Source organism: Dinoponera quadriceps, unplaced genomic scaffold (genome assembly GCF_001313825.1).
Source record: "Dinoponera quadriceps isolate SergipeBrazil2010 unplaced genomic scaffold, ASM131382v1 scaffold566, whole genome shotgun sequence".
Lineage (NCBI taxonomy): Eukaryota > Metazoa > Arthropoda > Insecta > Hymenoptera > Formicidae > Dinoponera > Dinoponera quadriceps.
Window position 1 is genome coordinate 5,519,288 of NW_014555972.1, and position 25,828 is coordinate 5,545,115.

At 45.4% G+C, this 25,828-nt stretch overlaps 1 protein-coding gene across 1 annotated transcript in view; it reads left to right on the forward strand.

Moving 5' to 3' along the window:
* Positions 1–25,828, forward strand: part of LOC106746171 (kielin/chordin-like protein) — a gene marked incomplete at its 3' end in the record, with an annotated part of 39,314 nt that overhangs the window by 12,389 nt on the left and 1,097 nt on the right. Inside the window, 3 exon segments of the mRNA XM_014622424.1 lie at positions 20,166–20,369; positions 23,951–24,136; positions 24,206–24,244. Of these exon segments, the coding sequence (XP_014477910.1) occupies positions 20,166–20,369; positions 23,951–24,136; positions 24,206–24,244 (429 nt within the window).

Genomic DNA, 25,828 nt, shown 5'->3' on the forward strand with positions numbered 1-25,828 from the left:
CCACCTTTTGCAACCTTTCTGAAGATTCTGGATCCGTCACAGTTTCCCGGCGAAAAGAATACGTTTACCTTCCCAGTGACCGGACGCAACGGTAGAATGGAAATGCTGGAATCGCGTTAGTGGAAATTTTACGGCACGCCTTCGAGGAAGAGTGTATATAACGTCGGGTGAATATTCATAAAGTCTTCGCTTACATTGTTTACCCGGCTCATTGTAATGGAAAGAATTCCCGCGGCGGTTGCCTAACCTTTTGCTCGCCGGACCGGAATTTTTGTTCAATATTCATAATGACTTAATAAGGGACGACGCTGGTTTTTCCACGAGCCACGAGCGGAAATTATGTAATTCTTGGAGAAAGAGGGAGAGTGCGCGGGCGACGAATTTGTTTATGCAATTCCCGGCTGCCATTCTTATTTATACAGCTGTCGTGATAAATTATTATATTTTCCACGTCTCTCGTTTATTATTATTATTATTATTATTATTACTTTCTACTAAAATGTGTATTAGTCGTGTATAATTTTAACAGACAATGTATAAGTTTATCCACTGATCCTGATCAATAAAAATCTCTCACGAATTTTTCCGGGCGACAATCGCGACGCAACAATGTCAGAATAGCAGTTTCCACGTCCTGCGCGCGCTCGAAGTAATGCAACGCACGTAGCGCACGTACGTAAAATCATTGTTGCATGCTTAGCGCGTCAATGCACGGACGCAAAGTAGTTTTACTGTTGCTCTCACGTTAATTACCCTTCTTCGTGGAATATAGTTCACTGGGTTAGGCGATCGACCTGGAACGCGATGGGTGACGGATTTATTTGGTGTCGTATCAAAGTGTCGCATGACTTGCGAGAGAGAGAGAGAGAAAGACTATACGACGTGAAGTGAAACGTTTTCCCTCTGATTAATCAACCAGTCCCGAAATGATTTTAATCTTTCACACTCGATGCTATATTGGACGTAACATTTCATTTCAGCAGTTCGGTCATGTCGGACCATACTCGACAATGAATATTTCTGTTGTTTTATTGCACGTATTGTGCTGTAACGGAATCGAAAATATTTGATTTCATTAGCGAATTGTTGGAATGAAATGCTGAATTTCGTATAGAACGTAAAGGGGGTTAAATAATCCGCGCAAATAGTAATATTAGCTTTCAACGCGAAAAGAGCGTAAGAGGGAGAAAAGGGAAGAAAAATTCACCGATAAAATTTGATAATTTCCTTGGTAACTTGAGAAGAGCAATCTTCTTGTGAAATATAACACTTTAGTGTGGAAACGTACGCTTTTGTCACGCGTGTGTGTGTGTGTATTTACAGCAGACAGACGTACGTATAAGTCGCGAGCGATATTTCAGCGAAGCCCGGAGAGGACGGGAGGGGGAGGGATACGGCCCTTAGTAACAGTTAATGCCGATCGTAAGTTGCATGGCGCACGCGAGAAGATAGACCACGTCTAACATGCAAATGGCCGTGTTCTTCGGAACTTAACTAGGTGTTAATTCGGTATTCACGATGCGTAGACGCGAGACGTCGTCGGTATGAAAGATCCGCCCGCATTAGGTTACAATTATCCTTATGAGTGTTGGTCGCCGTCTGTGTTCATTAAGCACGCAGTTACGGTACCACCCGAACGATGCATACGCGCCGAAGCTGCTCTTCGCAAATTAAACTGTGCCGCGTGTACGTGCGTACGTAAAACGCCTTACGCACCATCCTCGCGCTGTACGAATATCTCTCTCGCGATTTTTACAAAATCCCATATAATTACACGGGCAAACGAGAAATCCGGAGGTGTATCTCTCATTTATATTTAATTACCCCGCTAAGACCGGTCGGTTCGATTTGCCGGCCTATTTCATGCGCAATTGTGCGTTAATTCCCGAGGCGAATGCTGAGGCCGATACGAATTCCGAAATGAACTTCTGTCCGTAGGAAAAAAATCGCCTCCTCTGAATCGGATTTTGCGGAGTTGCAAAATCCGCGCTTCGCGCGGTGGCACATTGCGATTTCGCCGATTGTTTATCTCGCCGCGTCGTTTCCGCGGATTACCCGCTCGAGGACTTCTCTCTCCTGGGGCTTTATCGTACGGACGACGGTTACGGCTTCGTGAATAGTCACACGGGACGGTCCCTGCACGGCCGTCGTATAATTTCAAAGACCTTAAGGCTGACCTGAGTCAACAAGTCACGGCGCTCGTGGGGAACGGGAGAAGCGGAGCGCGCGCCTGTACGGAGGACGCGGATTCAGCAGCCGGGCTGAAGTATTTCGAAAGACCCCGTCTGCGCTTTTCCCGCGCGACGCCGTTATTATGCGGCGGCCGGCCCATCCCGGTCAATTTATTTAGACCGAAATTGCTTCTTTGAGATGACAGAGTGTGAGCGGGACAATGTGACAATGGCGGGCAACGGACGCGAGAGCCGAGAGTGAAATATCGGAATATATATGTCCCGGAAGGATGTTCGTACGATCCGCGACTGAAATTAGATCTTGTCTTAACAAAGTGCAGAGAATGTCCCGAATATTTTCGGATACGGAGAGAAAAGGAAAAATAATTTCGCAGAATTGAACGGGACTCTAAGTCGCCGGACGATCGTGTTATTGTCTCACAGTATGCTTCCCCGTTGTAAAACTTGACGATAAAGCTCGCCTGCCACGCTATGCTAGCGTGAACTTTAATAGCTATTTTTTAATCGGCCCCGTATATCCCTCGCGTATTTCATTCTTTTCCTGTTTGTAATTTACCTCGGGCAGGATGTAATTTACTTTCCAAAAGGGACTCGTCCTTTTTACTCTCGGCGTCTCGGCTAAGTCGACGAATATACCGCGACGTGTGCACAGGCGACACGCATGCACGCGTCGCGACGTCGCTGACATGATAGAGAATGCATTTAGCCACGGAGAAAGTACAACAACGGGAAAATGGATAGACGGCAGCGTTAAGAATTAAAAAAACTCGATTTGGCTCCCTGATAAATGGATACATGGAAATAGATAGACGGAGATAAAGAGATAGGTAGATAAATAGAGAGAGAGAGAGAGAGAGAGAGAAGAAAATAGATTGATAGATGAATTCATTATGCATTCTGAGAAAACTTCCTCCTAAGCGCAATTTTAGAGATATAAGATACAAAATAGAAAATATAAAAATAGGAAAATACATGAGATAATAGATGGATATCAAAGAGCAATTTGCCAATTTAAAGTAGACTATCAATAAATAAATAGTCGTAAAGAAATAGAGAGGAAAAGCGAGAGAGAGAGAGAGAGAGAGAAGCGTTTAATTGGCGCTTAGCATTAGCAATGAACATTAAGGCGCGAGGAGGGTACGCGATTTCTGCGGGCGATACGTTCGGCCGGCGGGCTAATGAAGAAATAAAGAGGGCAGTTATGAGACGCGGCCGGCGGAGCCGCCGCGCTCGGCGCGCACCGGCGGATTTCAGGCGGTCGCGATAGTTAAAAGGATCAGCAAGAACTCTATTAAGGTCGATTAGAAAAATGTTTAACTACTTCAGGAACGCTTAACCCGCCGTCTCGAACTTTCCCACTTCGTGTCGCTCGGCTACGCTGATAATCCCGACATTAACATGTAATTAAGACGGACGAAAAAAGCGGAGCGAGGGAAAACGGCGCGGGGGCGCGACGCGGATGTGGCGAGGAGAGAAAGAAAGTTCAGACCCCGTCGGAACGGGCTCTCCGATCGTCGATCGTTCGTTACGTCCGTAGTTCGAAACGGAAGGAAGTTTGGCCTCGCGAGTCCCATTTACCGGCCTGAAAATTATGGCCGTCTCGTCCGCGCGCAACGAGTGATGCCTCGCTTACGCCTCCCGGTTAATCCATCAATCCTGTTTTTACTATCGATCGTCGTAACTGGCCCGCGGCCCGGGGTTAAAATTATCCTAACGTAAATACCGAAACGAAGACGGTATATCGTATGCGCGCGGTGTGTCCCAGTTTCCCCGGTCGGAAATACGTAACAGTTCCTGCTGTGTTGGAAACAAAACGAAGAGAGAGTCTCCCAACAATGTGGCACAATTGTTGAAATTACGCCGTCGTCATTCGTCGCTGATTCGCGAATATATCGGCCCTGGATATTTCAGTTGCACTCTATCGATCGAGATGCTGCCTGCTTTTCGCTGGAAAAGAACGCTCGAGTTACGGTCCGACGTCATCGTCGTGCAACTGAAGCAGCGACGATGACGCGGTCGAAGGCACAAAATGTGGAAATAATAATTTTCGGTACAAAATAATGATAAGGCTGCTTGATACTCGATCGGCTGAGCAGGATAAGTGATGAAGGGTAAATGAGACGATCGGCGCGCTGATGGTGCATGAAAAATTAATCTATTTGCAACAATGTTTAATTATCAATGCAAACGTGGCGTAACTTTTTATCGTTCGACGTTGTATCGACAATTAGATATTATTACAAGTAGATTGATTTTTCGCGCACCAACATCAGCGTGTTGACTCTCGTGTATGATTATGTAATCAATGTAAACGTACACGGAGATGTCGCAGTAAAAATTACCACAAAATTTTGTAATGCCGAACCACGGCGGAAATTATGACTGAAATAATGTGTGCTGTAATCTTTAATGATGTGTAAGGGAGACCTCAGGGCTAGTTAGCTAAAGTTGGCTAATTGATTATTTCTGTTGTTTTCTAACAGATTGCAGAATCGGGCAAGCAGAGACTTCAAACACGTCAAAGATGGTCATGAAATTCTCGCTCGCTGGGTTCTGTAATCCGTTAGAAAACAACAGATATAATCAATTAGCCAGTTTACCCCTTTGGCCAACTTAGCTCCGGTCTGCCCTACAATAAAGTACATCACTAAAGATTACAGCACATCGTAATTCCAGTTATAATTCCGGTTCAGTCTTGCGAAATTTTATGATAATTTTTACAATATTTTCCCCGTGTACGTTTAGTTTTAAATTTTCTATTGTTTAATGCTATTGATAATTAGACGTTAATCACAAGTAGATTAATTTTTCGCGCGCCAACATCAACGCCTCTCATTTGCTCCTTATCGCCTATCCAATTAATTTTTGGCAATCATTGAGAAACAACTGCTGGTTCTAACGGGTGAGAATAAATCTCGACTGTAGAATGGCGTCCTGACGAAAACGCTTCGCACAATACCGGTGCACCGGTGGCTAAATAGCGAATGAAGGGAGAAAAAGTGTCAGTTCCTGCGACCGAGTGGGGAACGAATGAAAACTCGGTGCCAAGAGATGATATCTCTGGAAACATTCATGTCAACATTTAACTACGTTAAAACTTGCCTGAGCCAACCGAAAGAGCGACTGACCGGGTGGAAGAACTTGCAGAAATTGTTCTGCCCCTACGACCGAGTTTTTCGTCCGGGTTTCCGGGAAAATTCAGTTGCACTAACGGAGTGGTTTTTCCCCGTGGATGAAAAGGCGCGAAGCGAGACCGAGGGAGAAATTCTTCGGGCCGGTCTCCCGGACCGTCCGATCAAAATCGCCCGTTGCGACGCGAAGCCTTACAGTTTGTAGCGAATATTGTTGCAGCGTGCCGTTGCATTCGCGATTCCGTTCCGCATTCAGGGTACCGTCACGCGTCGGTATAAGGCGCCTAATTATTCGTCGCATGAATAATTCACCCGCCTTCACTTAATCGAGGTCGAAGATCGTTCGGTGAGAAAGAAGAGAGCCCCGAGAGGGGGGAAGGAAGGAACGAAAGCTACTATTGGCTGCTCCGTTACACGGGGATGTGAAAAATTAACGGCCCCGTCGACCAGGTTTCGTTCTACAGCTCTCGCCCGTTCGTTCTGTCATTCACTCGAAACAGTGTTTCTTTTTCTTTCTCTCCTTCCCTCCCTAGCACTCCTCCCTCTTCTCTCTCTCTCTCTCTCTCTCTCTCTCTCTCTGCCTCACACTCGCTTACTTTTTTCTCTTTTTTTACGAACACCATACGACAGACGCACGTGTTTCTGTGAAACGCGAAACCCGTCACGCGAGAGCGCAAGAAAAAAGGACCAAGGGGGGGGGGGGGACGAGAACGAAAATAAAAATGTGTCGTTTGAGAGGCGTATTGACAGACGGCGCGGAACGGACGGCGGGAATATTTCGCGAAATGTGTTTCGGTGCCCCGTTAAAGTGATTTCGGATATGTTCGGTGAATTATGTGACGGTCGATCGACGCTTGCGCTGGTTGCGACGCCGAGCGAAAATATTGCCGGACTAATCGCGGACGAGAAAAGGGCGCTCTACGATTTCGAAAATCCGCGCGTTAATTCGCGCAACGCGACGGACATGCCGGGTAACCAGCGAGGGACCCCGAATTCGTGGGATCACGAATGGCGGCGAACGCGCAGCGAGGTTTTATCTCGGTTGACTGCACAGAAACAAGGGATTTTCTTTTCATTTATTTCTTTGAATGTAGTACGCGTGTTTGTTTGACTCGGCTCTGTTTAATATGAACGATGTAACAATATCAAATATCATTTTGTTTGAATGAAAACGTTGTTATCTCGTTAGAGTGAATCGCATTTGGTAGAAAAAACAGTATTATTTGGAGGAAATATATATATTTCGTTTTTAATAAAAAAAATTAATTTCATTACACACTAATTATTATTCCACTGAAAGAAGAAGAAGTTCTTGAATTTTTTTCTAACATTACTTCTTTCGAATAATTTATTGCTTGTGACAAATATTTTAATGTTTGAATGAAAATACGAAAGAAATATGTTATTCGACGTAAAGATATTTACAGTTTGAGAAACCAGTCAGTCCTGTTTGCTGAATCAAACGTCCGTTTGTTTGCTCCATTTCGAAAGCCAAGTTTGCTTCAATTAAGAGAACGTTATCTATTGAATTTATTGATTAAAACCAAAGAAGAAACGTTTGTCTGTAAAAAGAGATCTCCTGAGAGGAAAGGATTCACATCGCGGAGGTCTGTACCATCACAGAGCGAGCGATGCTCCTCTGCGAAGGGAGCAAACGCCAGAGGGGCAGGCAGGGAAGCCGCGACGAGGCGGTTCGCGCGCGACCGCGAGTCAATTATTAATTGCGAATTTATAATTATCTCGCGTGTGCTCGCACAAACACGGCCGTGGTTTCGTTTCGTTCGCCGCGTCGTCGCGCCGTGATTCATTCAGCGGTGCGTTCGGGGCCGCACAAACACACACATACGACACCACGTGCGCCCATCGGGTCCAGGTGTGCAGGTGAAGCCGATGCCGTGGGGTCACTCATTTATCATTGCATAAGATTCAGAACCTGTTCCGGTCCATTCATCGCCGCTCGCTCGTATATACCTTCGAAAGTGACTCGTGGGACGGGCCACGGGAGGTGTAGCTACGTGCGTGAGCAATGGCGTAGATGCCGAACTACACAACTGCACGACTTTGTGTCACCGCAACCGTGCGACGACGAACGGACGTGCGTTAAAACGGATGAGATTTCGGCAAGTTCGTTCCCGATGAACGCGAGGACTCGATTCGCGTGTTCATCATGAATGATTAGGGTGGAAACCCCCCGAGCGGAAACTGCGGATAGGTCTTAACAGAACCTGGTCGACTCGAGCGACGTTTTATGCCTTAGGTCTTTGTCTTAAGTAACGCACGATGACCGTCTTGCGTCTTAAACTATTTGGGTTATTCGACAAGTTCGCGTGAGATTTCTTCCAAAAATATGAAGATATTTCTATAGTTTGATATCATTCTCTTTTAGCCTTGATTTTTTCAATTATCCTTCGTCGTCGAAGAAGACGGTCGATACATTGTTAAATGAAATTATACGTAACTGTAAAAGTATCGAATTTTTCGTAAAAAAATTTCTACGAACTTGTTGAACGACCGAATAACAAGATTTGTCTGTGATCGATGACAAGTATGTGTATAATGGAAAAGATAAAAAATGATAATTTAAATAAAGGGCGTGAAATATTTTCTTAAAATTACAAGTTAGCTATTCTGCTGAAGTATTCATTAAGAACGGATAACGTTTTGTCGAAAATTGCGCATTAAAAATTGAGTCTGACGAACGCGAGACGTATAGATCGACAAAAAAATCTGTTACTTGTCACTATTACAAATTACAATGAACAATTAGTCTCAAATGTTGTTTCTCTCAACGTCGGAGACCGATGTGATATTTTTGTTGGATGAGAATGAAGCATGAAATGATGAAGAGTTTGACGGTATGAATTATCGCCGAAGCATCGATAAGGAGCTTTCTCCTCGTCGAGCGCTAATAAATGAATATGATGAATTGGCGAGTCGTTAATTTACGTAATTAAACGACAGTCGATTAAACTGAAAGCGGCAAAACGAAGCCGCAGCCGCTTCGAGCGAGTCCGTTGTTTACCGCTACAATATCGGCGCTATAAAGTATTTCGCAATACACCATCAGGTTTATCGCCGGCCACGTGACTGTGGTAAATAGCTGCAATTCCTGTTTGGACGGCAATTATACGACGAGGCATTCGTTAACCACGGGAGTATCAACTCCAACGACCAATGTTTCATGGCTGTCGATCAGTCTATAACAATGTCTATTTGTTAAACAAGTTTACGAATTACTCGCGTACACACACACGCACACACGGCGCAGCCCTGCGAATCGATCCGTGTCTCACTGACGCGTGAAAAACCTATGTTCCGAGCGCCATTGCAACACGTTCGCCAGTAATACCTGTGATAACCGTGTTTTTTAACTTACCAAAGCCGAAGACTGTCGTTGACAGTCGCGAAATGTGAAACGTTACGCAATTAAACGTTAAATCGGCAAAACATCGAATCGTACACGGAGAAAAGGAATTCATTGTCTATATAGTATTATCGAAATTTAGTTACCAGATCTAGTTTTTAGCCTTGAGAGCTAAGAACCAAGTACACAGAGACAAGAAAAATTAGTTAAATGAACTAAATTTCAATTATATCATATGGACAGCTAATTTTTACCCGTGGAAGATTTTAGCTGTGGGAACTAATTCTTTGTTTCCGTGTGCGCGATAATAATTACAGTTTTGAAGAAGCTCGGAAAAATCCTGGTCTTTTTCCAATTTTCCCGCGTATTTTCTCGGTCTCTTATCTTCTTTACGGAAAAAGAAAAGTAAACGTGGCAGATTTTAACCGAATACACGCGAATTTTTCTAAACGAATCTTTCTACCCTTGACACAGACCGAAGAAATTCGCGATGAAATGGGGAGAAAAACTGTTTTTTTTTTTTTCGGAGTCTTCAAAACTGTAGTAATAATTTAAGTTTTACTACATTCCCGTCCAATATCGTTCAATGATGGACTTATATTCCGGGAGTGAATGAATTTAAATGTAACGCGAATGCGACGCCAATGGACGCGCGTCCCCTTTAATCCTCGAAATGAACGATATCGTCCCGCATGCGTGTGTTAATCGTTTCGATTTCGCCTCGAGCGCAGAACAAAAGGGTGCAGCTCTCGATCCAGATATGCCGATCCGCCGGTGATCCCTTCCGTTTCTCCGGTCAACGGAACGAGAGAAACCTCGGGGCCGAACCGCAGATTGCAACCAAGCTGCGGGTGTCTTCAGCAGACGCTGCGTATCTCGCGATGTTGATAATGACGACGGTGCGCAATGTAGTTCACGATTGAGGTGCGATACACGCGTTCCTCGTGGTGGTTACCGCAATCTCTAATGCGATCTGAATTCTCGATCAGGATTTCATTCCATATTTTATTATCTAATTGTCGGAATTGGATGAAAAGAATAATAATATATCTGACGATTCTCAAGATATACAATCAGAAAAAAAGGAAAAAAAGGCAAGCAACTAAAAGGCAAGCATTGTTTAATAATTTGGAAAATTTTCAAAATTACAAAAGCATCGTCTTACAATTTTGAAAAGTTTCTACATTATTAAATGTTTATCTTAAACATCCATCAGCATTGGCTCTTATCTGCCTTTTTTCTTTTCTCTAAAAAAAAAAATAATTCCCTCAGGCAATAAAATGGATGAAAATGAAGATTGCAAATATCTCTAATTAGCTGTGAGTTAATAATTTAGTACAGAGTATTTAATAGTATTTTTTCTTTAACAAACTTTGACCGTTATATTTTATACCGTTATATTTTATACGGGTAAAATTGACGCGGTTTAACGAGACGACTTTTTCATTTTACGTCGCGTTCGATTTGTCGCGTCTACACTTATTCGACGGACGTGATGAAGGAAAGTTCGCAGATAGGAGTGGGTCAATAAGGTTTCCCGAATACCCCCTTTGCCGGTCCTTTGTGGCGACTCTCTGTTCGTAGCAGGAAGCGATGCATCCTGCTCGCGTTATCTTTGAAATTCGCCTTTTGTACGCATCTGTTTTGATTATGGACGCGTCATTGTCACTGGCGCGACGGACGATTTGTCACTGCCACGCTTACTCCCACGTCCCGTCGAAATGACGGATGCATTTTGCGACAAATTTCGGTCTATTAGAGTGCTTATTCCCCCTTGGTTTCTAGGATTTGCACGCTAACGCGAAAAAATTGTTCCCTCATCGGTACACGAGTCGTCGGGCTTTTAGAAACATTTTTCAACTTTTCCGAGAAGAAACACGGAGCTTCAGTTTCCGGGGGGGAAACTACGTTACGTAGCGCCCGGAAGTTGACGTGACTCTGAAAAATGTTACATTTTTAACTCCGTTTAGTTGCAGATACAAATAAACGAGCGCCCCCGCGCTGCTCGAACTTTAATTCCGCCGAATATCCGCCGCCCGATCATTATACGGCAACATAGATAAGACTGCGAGCGCTCGGATGCAGTTAACAAAGGCCCGGCGAACGCAATGCAAACATCTTTAAAGCCGATTTACGAGCCTCGTAAGACGCTCGTAACACATTTTAAGCTTCGAGAGATGGAGGCAGCAAGTCAATAAAGTCGGCAGTGTCTGAGAATTCCCACGAAACGCTCTTAATGCTCGCGATTCCATAAAGGAGCTCTCCACGCGAACAATCCTTCCCACTAGCTACGTAAATGTCAATCTCTCTCGCCGGCGAATTTCGTATTTTATTAATATTTGCAGATACGATCGCGCGCGCGCAACTTTCTTTCTTCCCTTTTCCCCCTTTCCTCTCCTTTCCCTAACACGTCATCTAAGTTCACGGTTTTCCTCATTCGGCAAAAGGACAAATATGTACGCTATTAATAATATCCGTTATTTATCATCTCACCGATATTACACAAACCTTCCACATATATTCGTTCGTTATATATTATTTCATGAATAAACTATCTGTGTTTCCGTACATATTTAAACGTTAAAATATTTGAATTACAATACCGAACACACACACACACACACACACACACACATATTACCATTTCGCACGAATAACCCGCAGAGAAAAAGAGAGAGAAAGAGATGATAGATAAAAAGTGCGCGAGAGAGAAAGAAAGGGAGAGAGAGAGAGAGAGAGAAAGTCTCGAATTAAATTGTGGTAACGGGCAGTCCAGTTTCATCGCAGAGATGGTTCGCGTCCGTTCATTCGCGTGTACATATCGCGAATTCGTTAATTATAGGTTGCTGTCTCGGCCCTCTCACTTGACTACTCGAAAGCCCTCGCGCGTCCCCCGCCTGCCGCCTCGGCCGTTTTCCAACGGCTGTCTGAGAATCTCCGTATCCGGTTGCCAGGTGGCTTAAAGCAAAGTCAAAAGTCGTGGGTCGACTCACCTCTTCTCCTCTCCTTCCTCGCCCTGTGCCGATCTTTTTCTTCCTGCTCGGTCCACCGCCTTTCGCCTTTTCGTCCTGTCAGACAACCTCCTCGACTTCCTATAAGGCCAAGGTCTTTTATCAGGGAGGTCGTACCGTCGAAGGTAAGAAAAAAAACGAGAAGAAAAAAGGGGGGGGGGAGGAGAAAGAAGGGGGATCGCCGCCGGTGTATCCCTTCTCGAATCACTATTTACGATCATGATTTAACGGGATGGTAGTTCACGAGAGAGAAAGAGAGAGAGAGAGGGAGGGGAGAGGTTCACCTTCTCGACGTTCGTAGGTTTCTTCGTCGTCGCTCGTCGATTTTTCCAAATGGACCGCTGTGTTCTTTGAGAGATAGAATTTAACCCGTTGTACCGCAACGTGAGGCCCCCGCCGCGGTCAACGTCGGCAGAATCGCGCGTCTCCTCATTCGTTTAATGTAATTCTCCCGCCACTTTCGCAGATTAATACAATTCCTTCCTCTCTCTCTATCTCTCGTCGGAGGGATTTTTTTCCGGGATTTTTCCGTCGTTTTCAAAATTGACGACACCATTAAAAATCGGCCGGGAAAATCGTTTAGGAAGTCGGTTTCCGTTTGACGTTTTTATCTTTGTTTGTCTTTAATCCATTGGTTTTTCGAAATGGATAGCGCACATTCGCCGGTGTGGCCGCGCTGTCCAGATTTAAATTCCCAAACAAGGATCAACACCGGGGGGAGTTTAAATGGAAAAAAGCGGGTTAAAGCGGACGTGTCGAGTAATATTTCTTACAGAGTCAATACCCCCACACCCCGATCGTGTTGCCTCCTGGTGTACTCGCGTGTTCTCGTACCTCCCTTCTTCCCTCGGGTTTACCGTCTCTCTCCATTAGGGTCTGTCAGCCCGGGCGCTCAATGAATCGCTGAAAACGCGAAAAATATCCCCCCTCTCCTGGACATCGTCCGTTCGAGCGAGTCGTTCTCTAGCTCGCACGGATTTCTCTATATCGGGGCAAAGTGGACGTTATATTAAAACGCGGCTTCCGCTTCGAAGAATCTCGCGCGCGGTTATTAATTGGACGCGATCACGCGATATTTCCTCGCGATACGTCGACCGGCCGGCCGAATTTATCGCGTCGCGCACGGACTGATTTATCAGCGTGTGGCGCGCGCGCGCTCGACGCGGAGAGATCGACGCGCGCGATTCAGAAGCCGATTGGCCAATTTCGGCCGCGCGACATTTCGGAAGAACGGGGATTGCGGGCGGCGCGGCGATGCGTTCTGTTTGCGGTACACGGACAGATTCGTAGACTCTCACTCTATCTGTATCCGAAAGCGGCATTTAGCCGACCGCCCGACTTTTCCGAGAGCGGACTATCGATTTATGCCGGTGGCGTCGCTTGTCCCGGCAAGCTGTTTAAAATGTCGCGATGTTGTAGTCGGCAGAAGATCGATGAAAGAGAGACTTAACTGTGAAAACATCGCCTCGAAATGTCGAAGGTCCTCATGCATCTTTCATCTGTCTCGCTCCCGCAATCACACTTTCAACGCGGACTGAAAATTGCGACAATAAAGAGACGTAACTTGGCGAATGTTACTACTCGTCGGCCGATCGCGTTCGATTCGCCGTGCGACAGCAGGGGAAGTGACGGTCCATCGGACATTCGCCCGTTCCTCCGGCGAAACTAGTGACGGCCGGTCTTTTCGTTCTTTCATCGATCTCGATTCGGAACGGCTGGAAATCGATTTGCTAAAAAATCGCTGAGTGTTTGTACACAAGCATGTTTTCTCTCTTATTTTATAAGATATCTAGTGGATGTAAAGTTAATTGGCCGTGCTCATACAAGAACGATTCAACCCACACGGAGCATGTTTTAAGAAGAAAACCGGAGATAAACATTTGATATGTTCAGTTGAAAAATCATGATTTTTCATCACAACGATTCAAGAGCTCGAACACGGTCAGTTTTCTTCTTACTCCCGGCTGCTGCCAGGAGGGAACATGCATTTCTCCGATGTTGACTTCTTTATCGCGTTTGTTGCATTCTTCGTTATATTTGCATTAACTATAATGCAGTCAGAATTCTCAAGTTTCTCACATAAGCCTCTTATAAATTCAACTGGGTTTAGAGCTGACATACTACTGACAACTAATAATTAAAGTGTTTCTATGTGTAGAGGTCATAAATGAGATATTAACCTTCAAGTTGAAGCAACAACCAAGATCTCGATCGGCTGAAATTCTTTGGTAGTTTTTGGAGAAGGATCGATTTCCGGAAAATCGAATCGCCCATCACTAGCCGAAACGTCACCGCGTTTGGGTCTTCGTTAATCAAGTGTGTGTCTCTTTCGCGCCTTCCCGTTGGAAGTTCACATCCGCTCCCGCGAAAAGTTGCTCGCCCAACTAATTCGCACTCTCGCGGGAGACGCGGGGAGTGTTCGAGAAGCTACCGGCTTTCATTATAATCGCAATTTCTCTCAGCCGTCCCCACGGCGCAGTTGTCCGCCATTTCCCGGGGAGCTTCGGCAAATAAATAAATGTCCGGCGGCCCGAAACAGAAGCAAACAAAAGTGGCGGCGCAAGCACAGCACGTTCGCCGCGATTCTCAGGGAATCGGGGTAGCTCTCGCGCGCGCGGAAGCTGTCCGAACTTCCGGTCGTATTACTTCCAATAGGTATCGTCGATCTTTGTCAAACACGCGCGATTAATTCTTAAGTTACTGACTTCTCCCGGGAGCGGCAAAATTCCTTTTTCTCGCAAATGATATAAAGCCGTTTCGCCAAAGTTTTTCTCGGTTGCGCGACGGAGGAAAAAGAGTAGCATAAACAACCTTTTCCCCCTTTCTCTCCGTCATTGTCGCCGGCTGGAATGCGATTGACTCGAGAAAGCGACAATATTATTCAATCATAATGATGATAGCAATATTTTCGTCTTTCACGGTTTGGGTAAATGTTCAATTTGATTTTCGAGTGCCTCGGTGTCCTTCATGAACTTGTTGCCGGCGTTTCTTGAATATTTCACTTCACTTCCTTGTTAGGATACGTGGAAAAAAAATTAGCTCCCACAAAAATTAGCTGTCTGTATAATTCGACTGAAATTTCGTTGATTTAGCTAATTCTTTTCGTTCCTGCGCCTCGTTTTTAGTTTTCACAACTAGATTTCAGTTGTATTACATGAACAGTCAGTACCTTTTTTTCGTACAAGGAACGACCCAGAAAGAAGTGAATCAAAACGTTCACCGAACGTCGGCAACGAAACCGTGAAGAATTATCGAACTGCTAGCTCGAAAACCAAATTGAACAATAACAGCAATTATTTGATAACGGCGATATCTTTCTCGAGTGTGCAAAAAACCGAAAATTCACTTCTTGCGCCATAAATTCCCTGCGCTTTTCCTGCGACGTCACATAGAAGTTCGGCCGGAAATCGCGAAGAATCGGCTGCCAACGTATATATATTATCGGGATCACAGGAGGATTCGTCACGGACCGGCTTGAGCTAGACGTTGACCTTCTGGCTGAAACAAAGCATGTCCATCCAGCACTACCTCAGCCAGCAGCCTCCGCGACTGATCGCCGGTTCTCGCCCACGTCTCGCGGCCGTTCGCACCGCATCGTGGAGTGCGCGCGTGTAATGGTTACGTTACGGGTTATGTTATCCTATCGGGCGCGGAGAGAGCCGGAGGGGCATGGTGGATGCCGGGGGGACGGACAAGGAGAGGTAAGGCCAGAGTTCGCTCCATTCATACCGCCGTGTGTATGTACGTACGGTCGGCGTATCCATCGCACGTGCACCGTTGCACTTGGCAGTGAACGCGGCGAGATGCCACGATAGTCGCGCAGTAATTCTCACAGGAGGTTCTTTCTCTTCCTCTCGATAATAGACGGACGAGTGTCGTTCCCCTCACATCCCTCTTTCCAAAGTGCGTCAATAAAGAAGGCTAAAAACGTAAAGCGTTTTTTCGGGCCATGCTCACAGAAATATGTCTGGGCACGGCTGATAAAATTGACATTTTATTTCGAAACTTATATTCTCAGATACAGGGGAGAGGGGGAGAGAGGTAAGATGGCGAGTTGTTAATTTTTCCAAGCTAGTAACAGGATTTTATTGTGTTGTATGGATATGATAGTAACAAAAAATAATATGAAATGTTCGCGAGAATGATATATTTTTGGTATGCGTAAAAAGAATTTGTATTTAACCTTCACCATCTTATACATGTGTGTATGGGAATTAACACATTTTCAAAGAATTTAAATTAAATTAAAAGAAATTCCGATTTATTTATAAAATTTTCAGTTCGTGCAGATGATAGATAAGGCTTTAGCTACTAGGCAAAAAATCGATCGTTATTACGTCACTGTGAAAATGAGAAAAAATCGACAAACCTTAAGGTCGTCATTCCCCTTTCTCCTACGAGAATGAATTCTCTCTCCTCTTTGAGACGTTTTAAACCATGAAAGGTGCGAGAAATTGAAAATCGCGGTGTACGTACTTTTATTCGTTTGTAAGTAGAAAAATACGAGGAGACGGATCGGTGAATCCGGGGAATGAAGGAGAAGCGGAAGTCGGCGGAATTTTCATTATTAAATCGTAAACGACATGAATACCGCGAATGATTCAATGGACTACGGCAGCGGAGAGGCAGGGCGCGTTTTTTTACGCGCGCCTCTAATTTTAAGCGCATAAACAAGCTATACGCCGCGTCTTCGGCGCGAATGTGGTAGTTTTCCATTAGCAGGAAATAGGATAACAACGGCTAACGACGCTAATGCGCGCGTACGTCAACTCGCATTTCAACGGACGTCACAATATACACGTATATATACATCTATTCTGTATATACATGCTGCGCGCGCGCTCTAATTAAATGTGCAGAAACTCGTGCACATCCGCTCGCAAGGGCGGCTTACATCGGTCCGAGGGATCGTAGCAAAACGCTCACGTCCGCCCGGAAGTGTTCGTAACAAAATCTTCGCGCCGTGGGATCTCCTTGTCCAATGTAGCGGGATTAAAATCCTCTCGACGAGAGAGAGAGAGAGAGAGAGAAGAGGAGGAGGACGAGGAGGAGGCGCGTCGTCGTCGGCGAGGACTTCCGGTTTTGCGCCATTAACTAACTTGGCTTGTTTCTCGCTCGACGCGAGCTTCTCCGGCCAACACCGGAGTGTCCTTTACTACTGCGGCCCCTTGGCAGTGCCGTACTTACGTTCCCCGGGACTAATGACGGCCTCGACGTCGCTCGCCGCGTCGCGTTATGCTTCTCGAGAATGCAGCGAGAGGTTAGCAAGAGGATGGATAAAGAGGGGCGAGAGAAGGGAGAGCTGGTTATTAGACACGTCCTCGTGTTCGACGTATACGTATGCATCGGACTAACGGCGGAATAATGGCGCACGCGGATTAAGATACTTCGAAGGCGGCGGCTGACTTCTCGAGGTCGTCCGAAAATCGTTATTGGAGATTTTCACGAGTCCCCCCCACCGAAGGGAATCACGCGAAATATATAAATATAAATATCAACGCGTGATTTTTCAAGGTAAAAGTGCCACTTTGCAGCAGTTGTGTACTTTTATCTGAGTAATTAATATGACCTTTGTAACAAACGAAGTAACGTTTCGTTCTTTCGTTTTCACGTTATCTCGTCACGTCATTTTTTCGGCGCGCGCGTCCGTCGGCGAGTAAAAGGCGGCAATCAGCGGCTCGCGTGTCGGGAATAATTGGTCTTTTGAGGAAATCGAGCTTTCGAATGCTATTACGATAATTTGACGTTTCCGCGAAACGCGACGATTACGTGACGCAACGTGCTGTTCGACGCGCAAACGTAACCGTTGTCTGTTTTTACTAGAAACACGTGGAGTAACGAATGCTGGGTGAGAGCGAGAGAATGAGATATCCGTTGTTATTTTCGAAATTTCCTCACGGACGGAAGGTGAGAAGAAAGTTGAGAGATATGACGGCGTGATCGACGGCGAAATGTTTTGCTATTTAACTGGCGTTTCTTGAAGCGACCTCGTGATCGTCATCGCGTTCGTGAAGCTTGCGGCTTTATCTAATCTCTTTTTTGGAGATAGACGATGCACTTCGCCGCTATTCAGACGCGAAGGATGCGCACGTACGTGCGCAAGATCGTCGCGATAGTAATTGCGAGCTCTCGAGAACAAACATCCTCGGTGATGATAGCACTTTAGGTATGTGTCTCTCTCTCTCCCTTTCTCACTCTGCCTCTTGCTGCACGGCGTCCCCCTAAATTTCCGGCAAATCGCTATCATAACTGCTGCAGTTAATGTCGCGTCTCCAGTTAATCTATCGCGTAAAACATCCCCCTCCCCCCTCGTCACTATGTTTCGGAGCTTCGTTCCAACCTCGCCTCGTAGACGACGCATCCTGCACATGCCAGTGTCAATCTTAACCGATGTCCCGGGCCCTTTTCCCATCTCTCGGGGGGTCGCTATCGTTACGGGGAAGTACGTGGAATTTATATTGAAAATTCCCTCTTTTCGACGGACGATCCTCCCGTGGCCGCGAGCGTGCAAATATTTCCGGCCCTTAAGTCCGCGCTGTAGCGATTTTTTTCGGTGATGGCGCGGCTGCACGGCGGGCGTGCGCGAAATTGAAGTGGAGCTCTTCCCCGCCCAGCACGTTTCTCCATTTTTCCTTCCTTTTTGCGGCACACGCCACGTTTAAACCAGACCGGATTGTCACGGTTAAAGCGCTCTTCTTTTATTTAACGTTTTAAAAGCCGTTGCTCGCGTCACCTCGCGACCTCATCGACTCGTCGACGCGAGCACCGGCCGGCGCGGAACGAAAGAGAAAAGGATCGGCGGAGCCCGTGAGAAAAAGGTCTTTATTTTTACTCCCCGACGTAATTTTCGTACTAATCAATGTCTCGAGTTTCCCCCTCCTTTCGTTTTCTCTCCTTCTATCTCGGGACGGGAAACTCCGACGTGGAATCTTGCGAGTTTCAATTTCTCGGACAAATCGAGAAGTGCCGATAATAAACTTCGCTCAAAAGTCAATCGACTCGAAAGTTCGAGTGCGCTTACACGAGCTCGTTCGCTCGCTCGCCCCGCTAAAATCGTTCCTACTAGAAATCCTTTTTCCTCGCGCATCCGCCCCCTCCCCCCCCCCCCCCNCGCATCCGCCCCCCCCCCCCCCCCCCAGGGACATTGTTTTCCATTGAAAAGTTAAACGCGCGCCTGCTCGGCGTGTCTTCGACTATGGGATTATGGTCTTCCGGTAATTGTTTTAGCTGTTCGCCGATGTAACTTTCGACGACTGCGTCCGCGTCGCCCGAAACTTTCGCGGGCGTTAATTAACTGCTAATTGGATCTTATTAATCGGGGACTTCGCCGTACTCCCGCGGCACATTGCTTTGTCTATGTTAATAGAGGGCACATGTAGCCTTCGGATCGTCGTTGCACTCCTACTCCCATCTTCTCTCTCTCTCTCTCTCTCCGGTTTAACGTAATGCATTACAGGATGGGATCCGACCGCCACGGGGAAAATCGAGCAAAAAGTTCGACGAGCTCGCCCTCCGGCGTCGTTGGCCGAGTCGTGAATTTTTACGTGCATTGCGGAACAACGGAGAACGCGAAAACGCGTCCCGATCCGCCTCGGCATGCACGAATATCCGAATCTGCGCGTCGAGACCTCGCGCGTTTATTAATTCTTAATTAAACTCTCCCGCGTCTACAAAGCGGCGATAGCACGCACAGGACGCGCCGCGAGATTGAAGGAAAAATCTGATATATGTCGTGCGCATTCTCACCCGAAATAAAGTTAACGCATACACGTCATCGCGGAATATTTATTATTTTTATTCGCGAGCAAGGAAACGCAGGACGCGCGATATAATACTCCGCTCCCAGCCGGAAGTGAAAAGTCGAATCGACGTCGATTGTAGTAGTCCGTCAACGATCGAAATTTGTAGTCGGTTCAACCTGAATATGGACTTAAATTTCGATCAGTCATCAATATCAGTTACTGTTCATTGCAAAATAATGTTTGCAACAAAATTGCGTTGAATTATAAACGAGACAAGACAAACTATTAGATCATTTTGTTGAAATAAAAAAAACTTTATCATTTGTATCCTCTCATCTCATAATGAGTCCTTTCGTGATCTTGATCCTGTTATTAGTCACCATCTATCCTTTCTCTAACTGCGATAAAATGTTTTTCAGCTTCTTTGTGACTTGGAAATTCATCGAAATTCTGTTCAATTATTCGAATTGTTCGATTGATGTAAAAACAAAAAGATTTGTTATAAGATCGAAAATAAGAAAAATATCGACTGGTATTCGAGCATCCACGTCGAATCGATGTTGATTCGACTTTTCATTTCTGGCTGCGTTCCGGAGCGCTTCGAAATTTCCGACACGATGTTACGGCGAGACACCGAACGTATATTTCTGTGCGAGCCTCGATAACCCGGCCGACACTGTAATTAAAGTTTTGTTACGTAAGGAGAAATTTACTCGCGATTGCAGGATGCAGATACGAGGGTCGCCGATATCAGGAAGGAACGGCTGTGGGTACGTCCGAGCCCTGCCTGCGATGCCGATGCACCGAAGGTGCATTGAGATGCCGGCTACGGGTGTGCCCGCGACTGCCGAATCCACCGCCGTCGGGCTGTCACATTCGTGCACCGGCCGAGAATGTATGCTGCGCCGAGCTGGTATGCGGCGAATCACGTTAGTAACGACGATGTCCCCTTTGATTAATCGCGAATATCTCGCCGAGATGCGACCGTCCACGATCGACAATTGCTACACACACGGCCGAATTAAAGTGCGTGCCGCCGGTATAATCGAAGAAATTACGTGAATTATGAAAAAAATAATAATGCGAATGTCCTAATTATAATTAAGTTCCTCGCCTATAAACTATCAAGTTTCAATAACGGTATATTTACTCTAAAATAAGTAAGTAGTCGGTAAGTCACTAAATGATATTTCTGTTACTTTTGAGGACATATTGTAAATTGTTTAAGAATTTGTTCATAAATTTAAAAGATCTAAAACAATTAAAATATCAAATGTACAAACTTTCGAACAAAATTAATTTTGTATACTTAACACGTATATGTTACTATTATAATAACTTATCAATTTATTTTCACGAGGTCTTACTTTGTCACCAATTAGGACATTCATTTTATATCGTAATTTTTTGACATTACATATAGAAATATTTTCCTCTTAATCACGTTGTAAATCCTCTTGAATTGTTCTAATTTTACCTTAACTACACCAGATACTGCAGGAAAACCATTCTATTGATTTGTTTCATTATTGCACTGTACAACTCACAGTGGCTTTTGTTTACACCGTTATATGCTAGTGATTGCGAGAATCGACGGAGCCATAATTTATTAAATTTATTTATTAAATTTAAACATTTCTCGATAAATTAAAATTAAAAAAAAAATCCTTTCGAGAGTATGAAAATTTCGTGAGTAGTAATTGAATTATTCAATTATTCAACGCCCCCAGGGGCTTGTTATTATCACGGGCCTTCGATGAAGTCTATTTGTACGCGCGCCTCACGCTCTTTTGTGAAGTCCGTCGCGTTAAAACGCGCGCATAAAAGTTTCGGCTTCGCGGCAAAGCAGATTAAAGAGTTAATCGTGGCCGGGGCTTAAATTTATTATCTGACTTACAGGCGACGTCGAGAATATGTTGCGGAGAGCCGGTGTACAAACGAATGCGGGAGCCGAGGATGAGAAGCACGTTCACCACTCACGTGCAGAAGGTACTCTGCTACTTTGTTGATTGTCTACTTCATTATTTATCCTCTGCAGCGAGATATCGTTAGAGTGCACGAATAATTATTTTTCGCCTCTGCGCGAAGGAAGCCCGCCGCGTTTTTGCGAGACAGAAATACTCGACGTGAGTCGGTTAATAATTGACAGACGCGGAATCAATCGCGCTCAATCGTGCGAGAAATGCAATTCGTTCTCTCAGCAATGATGACGCGAGATGTGTCCTTCGACTCCCGAAATTCCTCTCTCTCTCTCTCTCTTTCTCTTCGTCCATCCTCCTCCGAATTAATAGAGTGTGCTATTATTTTTAATCATTTCCATTTTAACTTCGTCTCTGAAAAGAGCGTCTGGGTTAGCTCCGCGGTAAATAAATGAGCCTCGTTACGCCCGAGTAAACTTGGGTAAATAAATTGAGGTGGGTAGAGAACACTCAGCTAAACTCGGGCATAACATAGAAGGGGTTAAGATGGCTCGTTACTGTTGAAACGAACGTAATTCTAAATTAATTCAGGATTTCTTTGCTACCACAAAGTTTATGCCGGTACATTCGTTTATTTCCGCGCGCGCGGCGGCGGCGCAACATCGCTTTGCCGCTTTCATTCGCGATAATGAAACGAAATTTTCTACACGTTACGCGCATTATAATTAAACCGACATCTTCTCGCACTGTGACGTCCCTTCGTTATTAGAATATCTCTTAATAGTTATTATTCAATTAATAAAAGTAATTAATACCCAGCAAACACCAAGTAATGATAACAATTATATCAACGTCATAATTTCCAACTCGACGATGCAAAGGTGATATAACGCATGTTGTGTATAACAATTACATTGTTGAATGAGAAATTATAACATTGATATGACGTTACCGTTACTTGGTGCCAACTGGGAATTTCATTTCGGTACTTACACCAGGCGGTGAGCGTTGCTTTTACTCGCGTATAAAATAATTACTTAGTTTGATAATTAATCCTCCATACTTACGATCGCAGAGATCTGTTTGCGCAAAAGTGCAGTTCGAAATTCCAAATCAGATGCGGAACGGACGTTAAGAAAACAGCAACGCATTCGTTTTTCAGCTGTTTCCCCGTGAAGCAACAATCTTTTACGTTACTTCATAAATACGTAAAGCCCGCGCCTTTCTTGAAAGCATTGTTAAATAAATTACCGGGTACCGAGAACTTCGTCGAACTTCGACGAAGCTCACGTACTATCTCACGAATAGGAGCGATCTTAACGAGAGCAATTTAACGTAAATTCCGAAAACTCCATTCGGCGCTCGATTGCAATTAAAGATTAACCGTTGTATATAAACCCCCCATTCTTTTCAAAACAAACGGTCGTTATACATTGATATAACGGTGCCCGAATAAAAGATGTAGGAGATATTGTTCCAGAAAAGAGTGTACTAAATACAGTAAGCGAGTAAAGTGACCGAAATACCGCAGAAACGCGAAACTATCGTGACGATTATCGTGAATAATAAACGTGTATAATATTCGATACGAAATAATATAAGAGTCTCAAATATATCAGGCGTAAATAGAAAAAAAAACGATAGGAAAAAAAAAACGAACATTCGTCCCGTCTCTTCATTTATCTCTGATGAATTTTCATCTTAGTTTTATACCGAGTTGCAGGTAACGATGTATCGTCGACGGTATCACGAAGTAGAGATATAGGAGAGCTCGAAGGAATTATTAAAGCTTCGATTTTTCAAAGCGATTCTCTCGTAAACGCGAAGCACCGTCCGAAAAACAAGTTACCCCCGCTGTTGATTTATTTTTGCGGAACGCATCGGTTCGTTGGCGGCCAGTCGCCGCCGCCGCACACCTGTGCTTCTCGCGCATCGATTCGAATCGTCTGTCGTTCGAATCGACCGTTTTAAGGATGTATCACCCATATCTTAAAATAATAAAAAAATTATGAAAAAATTACAAATCGATCTGTGGATGCAATGTATTGCATTTAAAAGTGAGACCGAAAGTTTGACGGTAATTCAGAGGCCCGAGTCAAAAGTTATTCTGCTTTAAAACAGGCTTAATATGAGTTTGATAAGAATTCGATGAAACTTGTATATACATCGAAATCTGATCTAACTTTTCGTGCAATTAGAAAAAGACTGGCCATTCCGAAATATTTGCAACTAAAGTTGACACTTTTGATACATGTTCCTTGGAAGATTAACGATTTCCGAATTTATTTTTAATATCTTCTAAACTATAAACCAAATTTGGACGGAAAAACTAGTATACTATTAAAGATGAAGTAAGAAAAGGAAACAATAAAATAAAATGTTTGTATATTTGTAATATCGCGTGCATGTCTACCTCAATATCGTTTTAAATTAAATTATTATTCAGGCAGTGATAGAAATAAATGTGTAGGAACATGTAATTGCTTGACAAATACTACATTTATGAGCGGCTCTCTCGATTGAAAGTACGGCATTAATGGGCGACACATTCTTAAGCCGCGCTCGGGAATAAACTCGAGATTGGTATTTAGGATGCCTGCACGAGGGGGTTCAATACGGCTCGGGATCGGCGATGATGGGCTCGCGCCGATGCGAGTACTGCTATTGCATATCCGGCGCGAGGAGATGCATCCGGCCGAAGTGTCTGCTGCCGCTGCCGGGATGCACCCCGCTGTACACACCCCATTCCTGCTGCCCGGTCGCCTATAACTGCACTCGTGAGTGATGTGTCATTTTTATTCGCGAGAGTATTCCCAAGTGCCCTTAACTCTTTATTTCTTTTCAAGACCACCATCCGTCCACGATGGCGCCGATATCGGGAAACGGTAAGTTGAAATACTGTCATTTACGAGAGGCGAGCCTTAACTGAATTCGGGGGAGAAACGCGAGAAATTCCCCGGAAACTCGATAATGCGACCCGGACCCTTGTTCGCGCCGTTGTTTACGCAGAGATACCCTCGGTAGCTTTTAGCAAAGCACACCGCTCGCGCGTCTCGCCCGAGTTAAGCGACAAAATATCACCCCCTTTTCGGCGGACTAATTAATACGCACGTCGCGACACCTCGGCGAGAGTTCACAGTGCTTTTGCAAAACACCGGCGTGTGACGGCGGGCGACGTTTCATGAGGAGACTCGACTTTTCACGAAGGCCCGGCGTTTTTATGTAGCCGGCGTCCCGCTGCGTGTAAACGAAACGAAAAATTCACGTCTTCCTCCGTACGTATTTTTTTCTTCTTCTTCTTTATCCTCCTCCAATATTCAACCGGCAATCTTATCCCGCGCGGGAACGGAGATACACCTCCTCCCCTCCTGTCCAAATTGCACGCTAATAGAGGTCGCGCAACGCCGCGATGCATAATACAGCGAGCGGGCCGGAAATTGTTTTACATACATCGGCATCGTGTATGGAGAGGGAGGGGCGGGTAACTTATTAAAGTTCACCCGGGGGAGTAGAAAACTTGAAGAAAATCGGGCTATTAGGGATTATTTCAAAATTTACCGTCGCGTGACTAAAGCTCTCCCCGCCACGCTCTCGAAAGTTGTGATGAAATGTGTAACTTAATAACGAAGAGTTACTGCTGACGTTATATCACCCCGCGACATTCGCCCCCGCAAGGATCCCGCGCGCCCCCGGATAGCCCGGGTGGGGTTCATTTAATGCTCGGTGTCTCATCTCACGGTTGCTTTCAAACTGCGAGGTCTCAAGAAAATAATCGACGCGTCGGCGCGATTATTTTCAAACACGCCGAGCCGGCCTTCCGTTTTCGCTCGACGCCGATCGCGTGAAGCGTTTTTCGAACTGCTCAGGTGTGTGCGTCAGCCCCTTAATGTTTCGTTTCAGTGACGCGCACATTTTTATTAACCATTGGAATTCCAACAAAGTGGAGAACGCGTCGGTTGTGAAAACTCCGCCGAGTTCGGGTATCCGCGATATTTTGGGGGAAAAACCTGGCGGATTCTCCGAGCCACTACGGCGGGATCGCTCCCGGATCGTCGTTACCGGGTCCAACGGCTATGGAGAAACGTGTAACGCGATAAAGAAGAGTCAGCGAGCACCTACGGACACTTTTCTCCGTGGGGAAGCCGGCCTCGGATAGCCGAGGTTGCCGTTCGTTTAATGTCTGGTTTCACCGTGGCCGCTTAAATTTAAGCCGGGCTTAAGCCACGTCCGCTACGACGTCGCTATGTCTGTCACTGGCTGCCGGGACATTCGGGGATGGCTTAATTTTAAACGAGCCCGCCGGAAACCACCCCCGTCAGGGAGCGGTTGCGGCCTTGTCGTCGCGATGACTGACCATGAAGTCGGTAAATAACGATTCGAACCGCCTACGCTCGTTAATTCGAACCGGGCAAACATCCTCGAGGTCGCCGCTCGCTGGGGATCTTACGGATTAATACGACGACACCGGG